This window comes from Melospiza georgiana, chromosome 9 (assembly GCF_028018845.1).
Source record: "Melospiza georgiana isolate bMelGeo1 chromosome 9, bMelGeo1.pri, whole genome shotgun sequence".
NCBI lineage: Eukaryota > Metazoa > Chordata > Aves > Passeriformes > Passerellidae > Melospiza > Melospiza georgiana.
The window spans coordinates 28,933,101-28,948,545 of record NC_080438.1 but is presented as its reverse complement, the minus strand read 5'-3'; the positions used below and the strand labels follow the sequence as shown (position 1 = coordinate 28,948,545).

Here is a 15,445-nt window from a genome sequence, read left to right as displayed (position 1 = left end):
TACCATCTAACACCCTTTCTGAGGTGAGTTTCTTTATTCTATTCCATACAAGGGAATGACGAGACATAAAGGAATTAAAGCGATAGTTTTGGCAGACCTGTACAGAAACCAAGGGAAACACATTGCACATCTGCTTGTGACAACATGCATTTAAAGCAGGCACCTGCATTTTTCAGGTGCAAACACCTTCAGCATACAAACAATTCCACACCAAGCTCATGCACACCTGTCCCAGAGTGTGCACCCAGAAAACTTGTAAGAACAAAGGAATCTGTAGCCATGAGCATGAGTATGGGAGTGCAGGTGTTTGGGTATTTCAATCCAGAGTACATGAACAGATGTTTGCATCATATTGAAATTTTCACTATACTCAAAACTCTGCAGCTCTGCTGTTCCACCCTTATCAGTCTGTATTTCTCATATTCCAGAAGGCCTTGTCTCACACCGCTTTTCAGGGTACAACTTACATGTGTTTTGGCTCTAGCCCCTTATCCTGTTGCAAGGGAAAACAAAAGTCCCCAGCTCATCCATCTCTCTGTTCTTAGGCAGAAAATAACTCAGTTTTTGACTAGCTAAAACATTTTTTTCATTAGGGCTTTGTGCTCTTCCCTGTCCCTCTGCATTTCACTATTGCAAAGATCTGGGCGTTTATGAAGTATCAGTTCCATGATCAAGGAGTAGATGCAAAAACTGGGGCAAGTAAGAGAAAGGTGGATTGCACCACTCAGAGATGAGGACAGCTGGTTCCAGGAGGGAGATTAAGGTGCTGTGAAATCACACTTTGTCAAGTGGGAGACATCAGGATGCAGGGCTGTGGGATATGACCAGTGGAGCATCAGGCTTTTCTGAATCCCTGTGCTGCAAGGGCACACTGTCAGCCTGGTCTTCATGTTTTTCCCCCCCTTGTTTTCCTTTTCTCAGTTACACATAGTTTACAGCAAAGTTCCCTGAAATCTGGAACAGAGCAGATGCAATCAGAAGTGCTCGCACTGCTGGTCATGGGGACATCTCATGGAGCTGCCACAGAGCCTTGCTCTGTTCAGCCTCTGCTGCTGTCCTGTGGCTCTTTGGCTTCCTGCTGTGGAGTTGTCTCAGTGCAGAATAGTTTGGGCAAATGAGGAACTGCTCTGCAATTCAAACCCTGCGTCTGCATCCAAAGAGAGGAAAATAAACCACAAAGTTGTCTGTGCAATTGTCCACTTACTGGACCTGAGCAGTTGGTAGCCCACATGTTACTGAATGGGATTTTAAGTAATGGAAAAGAAACAACTTCAAGGAATGATTGGAGTAGCAAAAAAACCCCATCCTGTGGTTCACTTTCTCTGCTCGGGTGTGATCTCTTCCTAATGCAGGGGAACATCCTCAGATCACAGCCTGCCCTCCCTTGAGTCTCCTTTACAGAGCTGGTATTGAGAACCCTCTCTTGGGTCCATCCTCTTCCTTCTATTCTTTACACTTTCAGCTCTTGACACAAATTTATGTTAGAAATTACCAAAGGTCACTGCTTGCCAAGAGCAAGGCCCTCACCAAAGGTTTTCCACCACTCTAAGCCTCTGTCCTCTTCCTACATGCCCTCATACTTCCCTGGAAGGTATTTCTCCCATTTGTCTGTGGAATACTTAGAAAACTTCATTAAGAACAAAAAGAATGGGTGCCCATAGAAAAATAACAAGTTTCAACAACTCTACGTGTCTCCATAATGAAAAAGTTGCATCCTAAAATCAGGTGAGACAGTTATAATTTGTAAAAGAAGTTACTATTTTCTTTAAAATTGTTTGAGCATTATTCATTTATTTTTGGACAAGAGGGAAGTCCTTGTGTTTATCAAGTAGTGCCTTATGCTAATCTCATTCCATGCACATAGCAGATAGAGAGCTGATTTCCTTCAGAAACCAAGGTAAAAGGAGAGGAAGCAACAAGTCCTAATTTGTCTAAACTATAAGTCCTCATTAGCAGCAGATCATGAGTAAAGTTGAATTTTACTTGTCTTTGCTTATAATCCTTGAAAACTTGTCCCCCATTTGTGCTCTTGTAAAACCCTGGTGATTCACCTTTCAGTCACTGCCCTAAATAATCCATTTAACCCATTCTTCTTAACATACCCTGTTTCAAATAAAATCACAAAAGAAAATTTCTAGTAAAAAACCCTGGCAAAGAGAAGTGCACATGCAAGTTGTCTCTATTTGTTCCTGAAAGTAAATACAAATATTGACTGAATGATCAAATGAGGCAGATTTTTTTCTTTTCTTACTGAACACAAAAGGTTAACTTGGGTCACTTTGGAATACTCTTTATATTCTGTTGACATAAACCAATAAGACATGCTCTACTTTCCATTTTCTTTACCAGTATATTTCCATGCAGAATCAGGTTCAGACTAATTGAATTCCAGATTAAAAAAAAAAAAATTATGGAAAAACTCCCCTTTAATTTACTCACAGACACTCAGTTATGGAAATACCCTGTCAGTGACCATGTACACCCTGTGCCTTTTGAGTTGGTTGTGTTTAAAGCAGAAGGGCCTATTTGAGAGCACTGTTTGTGCCCTTAATTTCCACACTGCTCCTATTGACAACCTCAATCCGTGTGTGCGACTCCAATTGGGTTGTGAAATTAATATGGCTGTTTGCGTACATCAAGGGCAACCTGCACTCCTTTGAAAGCAAGGGCATTGCAATTATGGGTAGTAAGAGCCTACAAGCTTATAGTGCCATCTGTACTATCCAACACTTCCACCCATCCCTACTTGTATTGCTAACTTTGTGTTTCACAGCCTCTGAAAAAAAAACAAACCACCAAAGAACAACAGATACGCTTATACAGGCAAAATATTTTGAATCTCACTCCACTAGTCAACACATCTATTTAATCTGTTCTAATGATTTTTATCTTACTGAGAATTACTCTTCATTAATCTCCTCTGTGGAAAATAGATCCAGAGATCTCCATTGCAGTGAATGTAAGGACTGAAACCTTTGTGTAAAAGAGCTACCGCAGGTTTGTGCAGCACCTGATCCTCACTGAGACTGGCCTCTCCTGCTCCAAGATCAGTTGAATTTCTTGGGAGTATGGCAGGACTTCTACTGTTTGTGGGTGAATAGAGTAGGAGTGTATTTCATGTGCAAAGTGTGTGTTTGAACACATAGAAAGAAATCAAACACCCAAAATGAGCTCTGTAATTATTACCTGCAGCACTTGCGAAAGAGGTTCCTAGTCACACTCATGGAAATAACAAAGATATTATCAGTCCAAACCATGCTGTTATGTACCAGAATATTTGTCTTCAAATGTCAATGAAGAAACAACTCTATTCACCCTAAAATAATATTTAAATATTAATCAGTGTGAGTGACCACATCTGAGGGAGAGGGATGCTTCAAGCAGCACAGTGAGATTGTTTTCACTCTGGGATTAAAGCATGGGAACCTTTTAATAAACCAAAAATGTTACCTTTTTTCTCTCATATGAAGTTTAGGAAAGCAAATATCTATTTCCTTTTTTTGTAAAAAGTTTTGGATTGTTTGTACGGAAACTACAGGGACCTTTGCAGCAAAAAGTTTCAGAATATTCTTTTATTTTCATCTCCATTTCCACTTTACTCCAAATATAGTGAGGGACTTGCCAAAAGTATAAAGGCCAGACTGCTAGAAGCCATCGCAAGCATCCCAGTATGTTTAAAGATCCAGCGCTGGTGTTTAAACTGGAGTACGTGATCAGGTTCAAATCAAGATACTAGATCTTTCAGGTAGTGTCTATTTTCTCAGGTTTTAAACACAGTTTTGATACCTTCCAATCTCAGTTCAGCGTGTAAAATTAAATTATGGTGAGTGGTAGGAGAGACCCCTCAGGTACAGCTCAGACTGAGCTTGGAAGTTCTCCTGTTCATCCTTCACCACAGAGACCCTCCAGATCATGCTGTTACTGGCTTTCCCAACTATCACAACGATTTCATAACCAGGGGCATGATGAGCTCTGGAAATCAGACATGGGGATCACTAGCAGGAATGAGCTGGCCCTTAAGGGGACAAAGCTGTGCCCTTCCTCCTGGTGACACAGATACCAACACAACGTCCTCCTCCCGGCCAACGCCGAGCGAGGACCTCGCGTCTCCAGCTCCTGGCTCGGTGGGCAGCACTGGGAGCCCAGACAAAGTTATTTTTGATAAACAGGCCTTTCTCTCCAGCCTTTCCTCAGACTGTCCCACAGCTACACCACTGTGTCACAACAGATGTGGAAGTTTCTGAGGGGAAGAGGGTTGAACAAGGGTTAACATGGCGCATTCTCCTCTTACTAAAATGATGTCATTTCCCTCCCCCTCCCCGAAAGTATCTGTTGCTTTGTTGTTTACATACTGAATTTAAAATCTATATTTATAGACCTGCGTGACTTAGAATTGAATGAATTCTCATACCTGAAGACATTTGTACAAATTTAATTTCAACTCCCAGTGCTTCACTGTTATTAAAAAGTATTTGATTTTACCTGCAAATTGCCCATTTTCCTCATTTTCTATACTTTCTCCACAAAAATAAAGACTAAGAAAACGGAAGTACTGATACACTGTAGAAATTGTCCCAATGAGTTTATAATCCAGTGTGAGTTACACAGTACTGATAAGTAAAGGAAGTTCAACCAGACAGTTTAATCCTCCAATTTCCTGTCTTCTAATCAGCCACTGACTCCTCTGGCTTTAAATTAGAAACATTCATGGCAATATTCAGGACAGGTGAAGGAAAAAAGAGTAGCAAACAACTGAGACAAATACTTGTAAGCAAGAGGAGGCCACACATAGAAAATGAATACAATGTAAAGTATGTATAATGATGCACTGAAGTGTTTAAGCTATACAGAGAATTTAGCAACTCTGATAGAGAAGGAATAATTTTATTAAAAATATTTATACAGCAGCTGAGCAGCATATGAACATACAAGAGTTACTGTATAAAACAAAGGAAATCCATGCTGCAATGCTACACCATTCACACTTTGTTATTTTTATAGGGGCAGGAGCAGGATAATTATTGCTACATGTATGCCTTTTGATATACCATAAATCATAAGTAAGAAGCACAAATCAGCAAAGCCACGGACGGTTCAACAGCATGTGGGGATTACCATGATAAACTTGGATTGAAAGTGCGTATAGTTACGCTCAGTGATTTAAACAAAAAATACTTTTTTGAGTATTTTGGCACTGCTAATTAACTTTCCATATGATGAAACTGAATATTTATTAGATGTGCCATCATTGTTATTTTCATTTGCAATGATATTTATAGTGAGGATTCTATTAATTCTTAATTGATGGAAACACTAGCAACATTTTTACATTTTCATATATTTTATTAAATTGCATTAATTACCTGAGTAATTCCAGCTATTCCTCTGAATAAACAGAGGTGTGGAAGAAAAGTAGTCACCAAAAGCTTCAGTAAAAAAATGTTAAGAACCTTTAAAGTAACTAAATTACCATTTTAAGTCTAGGCTGACTATTTTTAATAAATTCCGGTTTCACTCATGGCTTCAACAGAATATAAAGATATTGACACTGAACTGTGGATCGAGAGCGGGATAGTAAAATTAGAAAATAATTATTTCGGAAATGACTGGAAGATCTGCTTTAACTGTCGCATTCAATAACAGCAGTTTGCTCATACATGGAGTCATTTGAAATGGCTTCTTATTTATTAATGAGGCTTTTTTTTCCCTTCAGATGTTTCACAAAGAGCGCAGTTTGGGGGTTTGAAACTGTTTGGACGGAGATAACTCAAATTATGGGTCCAGGCTGGAACTCAGTTGCTCAGGTGAGCAAACCTGGAGTCGCTCCACTCCTCCCAAGGCAGTCACTTCAGGCCGGTGGCAGCGCAAACCTTGAGCAGAATTTGGCCCAATTTGGGGTCTTTAGTTTTGTTTTGCCATGGAGGATTTTCCCTCCACTATATACCTTTGCTGCACATCTATTTCAATAACCCCATGCAAAGGAATTTTGCAGACAATCCCTTATTAAACATATTATGGTCACATCATACTGGCTTGCTAGAGCAAATAATTAAAAAAAATAATCAGCTTGAAATAAATGTTTATAAAAGTAGCACAGCTGCACATATTTGTTACAAATGCAAGACAGAGTACTGAAACTTTTCTATGACTAACCCTTTAGTGTCTCTATGACAGCAGCAAATTTCAATTGAAAGTGCCAATGAAAACAAAATAATGATCATTTTTCCAACAAATTCACCTCGTTTCTTCAGGCTCTTATATCGGTTAAATTATTTGCTATTTTATATGTATTTTCAAAATAAATATATCTCCTTCTTACACAAATTTACAGCATTTGGGGGAAATTTTATGCTAAAATGTCACATTACAATATTGACAGAATAATAACTGTTTCTGCATTTACTTGATTAAAGCATAAAAAAGTAGATTAGGTGTAAGAGTGCCTTAAAACAGTGGAGACAAATGCAGTTATTCCGGAAATATACAAATCCTGCAGCTTCTACTGAAATAGTTTGAAACATTTACAACTGTCTACAAGAAAGAGAAATAACATTTCTTCTTTTACTTTGACCTCTTGCTATTTTGGCAAGTAAGATAAAATATATTAGCCATTCCATCAGATGGCTGGGGAGAAAAACTAGCTGTGATGAGGAAAAACGAATTAAAGGAGCATTAATAAAGATTATCTATGAAAGAAAATAAGGTCAAAATTAGAACTCTGCATTTTAAAGCCACCTTTCAAAATTGCAAGCTGCTTTGCCCAATGCTAAAATCCATTCATTTTACTAATCATGCAATCAACCAATCTCCATTATCTCCAGAGCTGGCTATAAACATGCTATAGACTGGGGTGAAAGAGGGAGAGTGTGAGGTTGAGAGACAGAGAGAGGGAAAGAAAGAAAGCAAGAAAGAAAGAGAGAGAGATTACTACACCCAGCCTTTTATAAAGCCGTTTCTTTCATTATAACAGGTCTTTTCATCCCAGTGACACAGAACCTTTAAATTTGGGCATAATGCTCCAGTACAGTACAGAGCTATAGCTTCAAATGGATTTAGAACCTGCTCCAGAAAAAAACCAAACTCCCTCGCCTGACACACAAATTGTTTACGATTCATTAAAAAGCAAAATTGCATATCCCAGTGCTGGCAGCTGAGTCCATATGGGTGCAAGGGGTATTCACTCATCTCTTTGTATGCTGGCAGTACCAAACCGAAGTTTAGCACAGTGCAGCTGAGATTTTGTGCAGCCAGACGATGCATGAGGTAATTTTCAAAGCTTTATTTGTCTTTAAAACATTAAAATCTGCTCTCTAGCTTACTTTTGATGAAAAGAATGTGGCAAATGGGATGGGGTTTGGGGGGAGGTAAAGAAAATCTATTTTTGTTGTGTGTTTTAGATTCATTATGTATGAAAAACTGCTTATTACTCCATCAATAATTGAAACTTTGTACGAAAATTATTTGCAATTAACACATCTATTGTAAAGATCTTGAATTATTCACTTCAGCTAAAAATAACATCTCTTATCTACCACAACTTCTACAAAAAAAGGCTATTTAAGTGATTTTTTTTTTTCTGCTAGAAAATAAATGGTGTGACGTTTAAGTTTAAGGAGAACTTTCTGCAATGTTTAATCTAAACAACAGCATGTGTGGTTATAAAACTGTTTATTTTCAGGCAAGTGCATTACTAAATGTTTCCAGGATTTTTACATATTATATTCACAGCACTAAAACATCTGTGAAGTAGATGTGACTGAAATGAAACTTCCTTGGACACTTTCTCTAGAGTGCTAATAACTGCCTAGTAACATTTGAGGATACTTATTAAATAATAAACATGGACGTACCTCATCATAAAAGCAGCCGATAGACAATAAAAGAGGAGTGGTAATAAAATATACAAATGGCTTGGAATAAGGCAAAATCTCAGCATGATATAAATCTTGTGGCTAAAACAGGTACTTGAAAAACTTTGTTTTGAAAACGATATGTAAAAATCAATAGCCTTATTTACAGGGGTTTAACAAGCTAAAAAAAAAGTCACATGAATAATCAACAGTTTATGTGCATGCAAATACCCCTTCCCCCTCCAACTTCTCCTGGCAGAAAGTCTAATTGGAAAATCAGTACTATAAGTAAAGTGGTTAGCCTTCCCTATTCCCATTAACCAAACACTGCATGTTACATTTCACTGGCAACCGCTGGCAAACCTCTAATAGACGCTTAAAAAATTAAGAGTTTAGACAAAAATAAAAAAAACCAAAACTGAAAACCCCGAGCCCAAACACCTTTAAACACAAGCCACATGATATACACAATGGCTACCACCAAACTGCAGAATAAAAACCTTCCGGATCTCACTTTTAAAAGTCTTTCAAGTCCTCTGAGGTCTTAAACTTTCCAAATGATACCAAAATTGGTCCGGGGCGGCGAGGGGGAGGGAAAGCCCCCGACTTGTTTCAGCGTATCATACAATGAAAGTGATCATGCCTTGTTTTGTAATTCCACTCGCCAGTCCTTTTTTAACTGATATCTATGTGAAATGAGCTGAGGTTCACGGTCCAGTTAGGAGCGGATAATACATTCATTGTCCTGGCAGCAAACTTTTCCTCTCACTGGAAGAATTCACGCTTGCCACAAGAATAATAATTACAGAAAACTAAAAATGCGCTGCTAACGAATTAATCCCTAACGGACAACACGCTAACGAGGGCAGTAATGATTTGAGGACTCTCTTCCTCGCAACAGGACTTGCATCTTCTGCTACAATGGGCTATTGTGCATCCTCCTAACTCACTATACCTCTTATAGATTCAAGATGTCAAAGGTTGTCTGGCCCGGCTGACCATGACATGCTAGTTAACTCGTTCTACGGAGCACGTTGGGACTTTATTGAAACTTTAATTGTGCCCAAAAGCAGCTAGAGCCAGACTATGTGGGATCTGTAACACATGGCTCCAGGTCAGCACAGCCCGGGAACCTGTTCTAACGCAAACAAGCGGAGGGAAAAGTTAGACCGGGGTCTCGGATGAACGGCAGCACCTCGCAAACCGCGCTCCTCTCACACGTGATGATTTTACACCACGCCACGACCGCACCGTTCCAGGCTTTTACAGGGATCGACTCGCTTTGTAACAGACTGAACTTTCCACCTTCCCTTTTTACAAAATACTGCATGGTGAAAAATGCACGCGCACACGGACGCTCGAAAGCAGCAGATAAAATAAAACAAACTGAGCGTTAGGCAGCCGACTGAGACAAGTTACTCTGCACAACAAGGCTTTTTCAAACTACTTCTTTGCATACTTTTTTTTTTTTCCCTTAAGGAGAATTGAAAAAGCTTCCCTCTGGAAACTGTAGTGCACATTAACAGTCTCCTGTTACACAGGGGAAAGCACACAAGTGGGACAAGTGTGAGGCTGCTCTACTGAAGAGTGTGAAAAAAATCAAATGTTAATTTGATAAATGTGAGGTCTGGGACATTTTGTCAAAGAGGGAGGGAAAGTAGAAAAGGGAGAAAAAAAAAAGCAGCCCTGCTGCCAACTCACCATCCACCAAGTTCTGGCCGAGATGTCGTAGCAGAGCTGCCATTTGATGGAGCCGTCGGAGGTTTTCCCTGCCATTATGCTGTCAGCAAGCTTCATCTGATGCTAACTCACGGGAGATAAGACACCTAATTGAGAAAACATTTGCACTGGCATGTTGGGCAACATGTAGCCCGGTCCATACCATATGGAATCATGGGTAAAAAAAAAAAATCTCCTTGACAATGAACCAATCTCTCACAGACCCAGTGGCAAGGTGAAGTGGAGATGAAAAGTCATCTGCTCCTAGCACTGTCTTCTCCTCTCTCTCTCTCTCTCTCTCTCTCCCTCTCTCCCCCCCTCTCACTCACTCTTTTTTTTTTTTTTTAAATAAGAACCCACTGCTCAACATCAAAGAGAGGCGGTCAAAATTAGGGCTTCATCACTCAGATGATTTTGGTCTGCAAGGTTTTTCTTTCCTCTTTTTTATTTTTTAAGAAGAATAAAGAGATTTAATAGGACAAAGGCAGGTAGTGGACTGTGGAGGGAGATCGCCACAGGCTATTAGCCTAAAATTTCTGCTTGACAGATGGAACTGCTTAGAGACTATCATGCAATGTTTTGGGTGTTTTTTTTTTAAAAGACTTTCAGTCTGATTCAGTATCTGTTTATCGCAGCTACTTTTCTCATGTACGTGACTGGGGGGAAAAAGACTGAACAAAAAAAGAAAAAAGATTGTGGCTTTCTTTCTTTCTTTCATAATTGTGCATATAATGATTTAAGCAGTGAAAGGCAAAACAAAAGTATAAACTGTCCAAGTTAATTTCTCGATCAAGTGATAGATACTTTCTGATGGAATCAAATGATCTTTCATGGTTTTTTGAGACACTCAAGTTTTGACTATTTATTGCTTCTTGATTTTAGCTATTAGATCATATTGTTTAAATGAATGACTTTTCATATGAACATTCAAAGTGCCCTCTAAGAACTGAACAATTTCCTTTTAATATGTTTGTAAAATATCATTTTGCTACAACATTTTTTAAATTGTGGTTTTTAATGTCACATTTCTTAATCCCATCAGGTGACAGCTGCCAAACTCACAGAGGTTTGTTTCTCCCTCCTGCAAAACTTCTCTGCCACACTCAAAATTTACAGTGAGGAATTGACAGATAACTTGGGAAAAGACAGCCCCAAAACAAACTGCTTTGAAAAGTTATGAAATCGTGTTATTGTCTGATATTAAAATCTTTTCCTGCCTAGCAAAGCCAGAGATAATCATAGATTTTCTCATCTCATTTTCCCACTTCTCCTGGTGCACTGTAAACCCAACTGAAGTACTACTTTTGTGACAGCTGACTATTAAGCAGGCAGTGAATGCTTTCCATTTAAATCACCCCGCTGTGTCACACGGAGCGACGGTTGCTCGGCTGTGACCACCACAGTCCCTGACAGGGCACTCCAGCCTATACAGTAGAGCCTTTCCACAAGTGCTCAAAAAAATGAACTTCTGAACTGCCAAACACACTCTTGCCAGGAATATTTCTTGGGGCTGCGGAGCTATGGCTGATACAACTCGCTCACTAAGAAACAGCTACACTCCGCAAATCTTTTTTGTGATTTAGACACAAGAGGAAAATGTATTAAAAACATCCACTCGATTTTAAACAATATTCGTTTCTGTTTGTATCAGCAAGAGGAGCTCGTGGGTGCACAATTCTTGTTTGGATTATTTTGTGTATCAACTGTTGTTTAACTATTTGGCTACAGCAGAATTGTAATTCTGGGCTGCACAGATTACAGAACTGCCATTCAGTACAGAACAGAACCAACTTTTATTGAGCTTCAATAATACCCTTGCATTTCTGCGATGTGCGAGATGATAAGCAAATGATTTAGTGTAAGAACGAACTGCTAATGTAATATGCAGGGGTTTGGGTTTTTTTGCCCCAAAATCTTACAATCTGTTTAGACTAAACATCAGGGAATGATCTATGCTACTACAGCATCCCAGTTTGCACTTCTAGTTCCAGATAACAGGTACAATCCCACTGCTATTTACAGAAAAGGGTCTGACTAGCATGGGAAGTGTTAAGTTTTATTTTGAGTCCAGAAAAAAAATATGGACACTGTGCCAGGAACTGTCCTTGCTCTGGCTAGCCAAAGTATTTATTGTCTTCTGTTAGGGCAGGTTTGCTAACACTACCTGTCCTTTCAGTCTCACTGATTATTGGGAAAAAAACTCCCTCTCCAAATAGTCACACAAAATATAAAGCAAAACTCTTAGTAACAATCAGCCCTTGAATTGGTGTCAGATTCAATTTTCTGCTGCTCTCTCTGCTCCTATCTCTCAAACCCGTCATCTTACCCGCCCTGCTTATTATTTATTTAGTATTTCATACCCAGTTGTGCAGCATGTCATTCCAGGCAAGTTCTGATAAATCTGTATTCTATGTGGGTTTTTAGCACCTGGTGTGGTTAGAGATCTACTGACAAACTTTCTCTGGATTGCTGTATTAACCACTTCTTCCTATACCAACATATGATTTTACCTCCCAATATTAATTGTAAACACACCAACTAAATATTTTTTTTAAAACATACACTTTTCAGATTATGAATGACAGAAGCATGAAACCATTTCCTTCCTGACAGTGGAGTGGTTATGTGCAAAGAAATGAGGAGTGCTGTTGGTTAACAGCGTTTTAAATTCAGAACAATTAGGTGCAGTTAACTTTGCCATTGTTCTTTCTGATGCTGGGGATGGTGGGTTCTTACCCGTAGAGCAATTACTCCTTTCATAAGCGGCTGTTGTTAATAGCATTAAAACAAGATTAAATACAACATGTTAAATATTGCAATTATTGTGGAAAATAAAATTATTTGGTGAGCATAATGGGGAGCAAATCAAGCATTTAACATGATCCAGGAAATGCTACTCCAAACAATTGCATTTGTTTTATGCAATTTTTCCCCTTTGATTGCTGACAGATGCCGTTTTGGAAACAAACATCTAAGTAGTTTTCCTTCAATCAGGAAAAAAACCACACACCAGAAAATGGCTACATGTTTTGAATTTAACTCTTGTCAATCAGCATTCTGCACAACACTCCCTGTGAATAGTATTGGGACAAAACGATGCCTTCCAAAGACTAATAAGCAACAAAGATATTTGCTTCTAAATCAGATCTGTTCTGAAGGAAGAAAAAGCCTTCGTGTGGCATCGACATTTGTGCAGATGCAGCTGTAAAATAAAAATGCTTGCACTATAGTGTGGTATTTCAAGTTGGAAATAAGTTAGGTGTGTATGTTGTGGGCTATAGGAGATTTGTCTTCTTACAGCTTGAGGCCTCAAGCAATGGATTGAAGCACTTGCCAGTTTCTTTCTGACTTCCTTCTGGAGAAGTGGCCAACTACCCACAAATAATTTGCTCAATTGTTGAGCAGAGTTACCTGCTGCAGCTCACACAGCACAAGCAGGCCCCTCTGTCTTCCCTTAGCCACAAGTTTGGATGAGGATATTGTTGTTCCTATCAAGTGCATGGAAACAGGAAAGAACGCTAAAAAAAGGCTAATAAAGTATATTGATTCAGATGACTGTATCAAGCTGGCATTTTACAGTCTACTGGAAACCAAATGCATGAGAGCATTAGAAATGTTGGCATAGTGGGTGGTTTCTCCAAATGTTGGCTTCTACTGTTCACATCGGTAAAAGAAACGCAGTAGAACTGCGGGCAGCTCCCAGTGCCAGACACATCTTTAGGATCTTAGACCTCGTTATTAGATTATCTATTACTTGCACGGTACCTATTGCCCATTAACCCTCTCTTTGTTCCCTTTGCCTCCTCCTATTTCTCCAGTTGCAATTGCTCAGAGTGTGATTTAGCACCAGTGTGATTTAGCTCTGTTCCTAATTTCGGAGGCGTTTTCCTTGGGAAGCCTCAACTTCGATGAGTTAAGAGGAGGATTTCCTTATCTTGAACAGCGACAATTAGTTCAAGAGCCACGTGAGAGCAGGCAGTTGATTTTTGGGCAGCCTCTGAACTGATGCAAAGTTGCTGACAAGGAGTGTGCTCTAGCTTTTGGAAATCCTATAATCCTGGCTTCAATCAGGAGGATCTGCTGTTGCTGAAGGCGTAAACAAGGAGAGAAACAGCACGTGACCACTGCTGCTGCACCTTCAAGGACTCCCGAGCCAAAAGGAGTGCCATGGTAAAGCTTCTACTGGTTGCCTAATGTTACACACACATTTTGGATGCTCTTCCTGAACCCAGGGAAAGTAGTCCTTTTGCCCTCTGCAGGAAAAGTTGGGTTTGGACTCTGCATTTCCCCCTGTGGCTCTGTTGTGTGTGTTTCTCCCTGCTCCCCTCTCACTCCTCTGATTTTCTTCCTACCATCTGTATTCCCCTTTTCCCTCATCTGAAACAAGCATCAAGATCTTGTTTCTGACAGAACGGTCTGTCAATATGGAAACACACTGACATCACAGACAGTGCTGTGACTTCATGTCTGAAAGAAACAGGAGGAACAGATGAAAGGACTGAAGGCGAAGGAATGACACATACAAACATTTTTAAAAAATAAGTAGAAATTCTTCTCTATCTACCCAAAATGCAAAGGAACATAAACCAGATTTATTTTTAAGTCTAAATATAACCAACTATTTCCTAATCTGTGACCATAACTCAGTACAACATTTCAACATGCTCTTCACCCATGAGAGGTCCCCGTCCCCCAGGAGCACACATCTTGGCTGGCTCAAGGCCTGTGTGACAGCCAACACGGCCTCAAGAAGGACTGAGCCGTGTCTTAAAAAAAGAAACGTCAAGCATGTATTGAGAGAAGCCTTTAGAGGGAAAGGAGGAATCCTGCCCTGGACTAATCTGTACCATCTAAGTAAATGCAAATTCATAGAATTTGAAATGAAAGTATTCTTTGAAATCACAAAGTCAGCTTGGATGCAGCTGGATCAAAGGTATCATTGCCTCAGTGGGGTGGGGCTACAAAAGATGCACAGAAAATACTGTGTGTACAGGGGTGGAATACCTTCTGTGATTTTTTCTCCTTAGAATTAATATTAACAAAAGGGCCGAACCACTATTTCTATTACTAGCAGAGGGGTTTTTTTGTAGAAGAATTTTGGAGGGGTTAAAAGCCCCACACTTCCTTTACTATTTGAATTATATATTTTGGGTTCCAGCATTAGAGGGCATGCAGAAGATACCGCTTTCCTGCCATCTCCAGAGCTACTGCAACCCCTTAATAAGAAGATTCATAACTAGTAGGAGAAGAGCTCAAGAAAACTAAAAGGTTAATATATTCTAACTAGATGTTGGGTATAGAATGTCAGATCTGTCAAATTTCATTACAGTTTGGTGCTCAATGAAAAAGATTTGATTTCTTTTGCCACTGTCCTACTATGTTCAAGTCACACAGTGCCAGCAGCAACCAGCCAACGACCACAGGCTGGCACTGAGCGGGCCCGAGTGGGAAGCCAGCCGCAAGGACCATCTGTTTCCGATTTCTAGCGAAGCCAAGATGTGCAGTGAAGTGCATTCCATTCACCCAGCCAGCCTTCTCCCTGCTCAAGTTATTAGTGTTACAAGTGAAATTATCTTTTCCAAACAGCGGGGGAGCTATAATCCTTATGGAACAAGGCTTTAAAAAAAGGGAAAAAAAGAGGAGGGGAAAAAAAAAAAAGAAAAAATAAAAAGGACAGAAAAAAGGCCCCCCAACACTCCCCCCTCTTCAAACATCTTTTGTCAAAGTTGTCGATGACACTGTTTGTAAATTTAATTGCCATGTTCACGGGTTTTATAATTTTAAAGGATGTTTTATTAAGAACTATATTCTCTTAGGGAAGAATGTGTATGTCATTACATGGGCTCTAATGTAATAAACCATTCAAATAAATTTAG

General features: G+C 39.5%; 1 protein-coding gene across 10 annotated transcripts in view; it reads right to left on the bottom strand.

The window, feature by feature from the left end:
- NFIA (nuclear factor I A) overlaps positions 1-15,197 on the bottom strand; it is a 354,108-nt gene extending 338,911 nt beyond the window's left edge. For 3 of the 10 annotated variants that reach the window (XM_058030284.1, XM_058030290.1, XM_058030293.1), the window contains exon 1: positions 9,552-15,188. In XM_058030284.1, coding sequence (XP_057886267.1) covers positions 9,552-9,647 — 96 coding nt within the window. In that variant the 5' untranslated portion in view covers positions 9,648-15,188. Of the gene's footprint in view, positions 1-9,551 lie in introns of all 10 variants that reach the window. The other 7 variants (XM_058030286.1, XM_058030282.1, XM_058030279.1 and 4 more) reach the window with 5 other exon arrangements.
- Between the last annotated feature and the right edge of the window lie 248 nt (positions 15,198-15,445).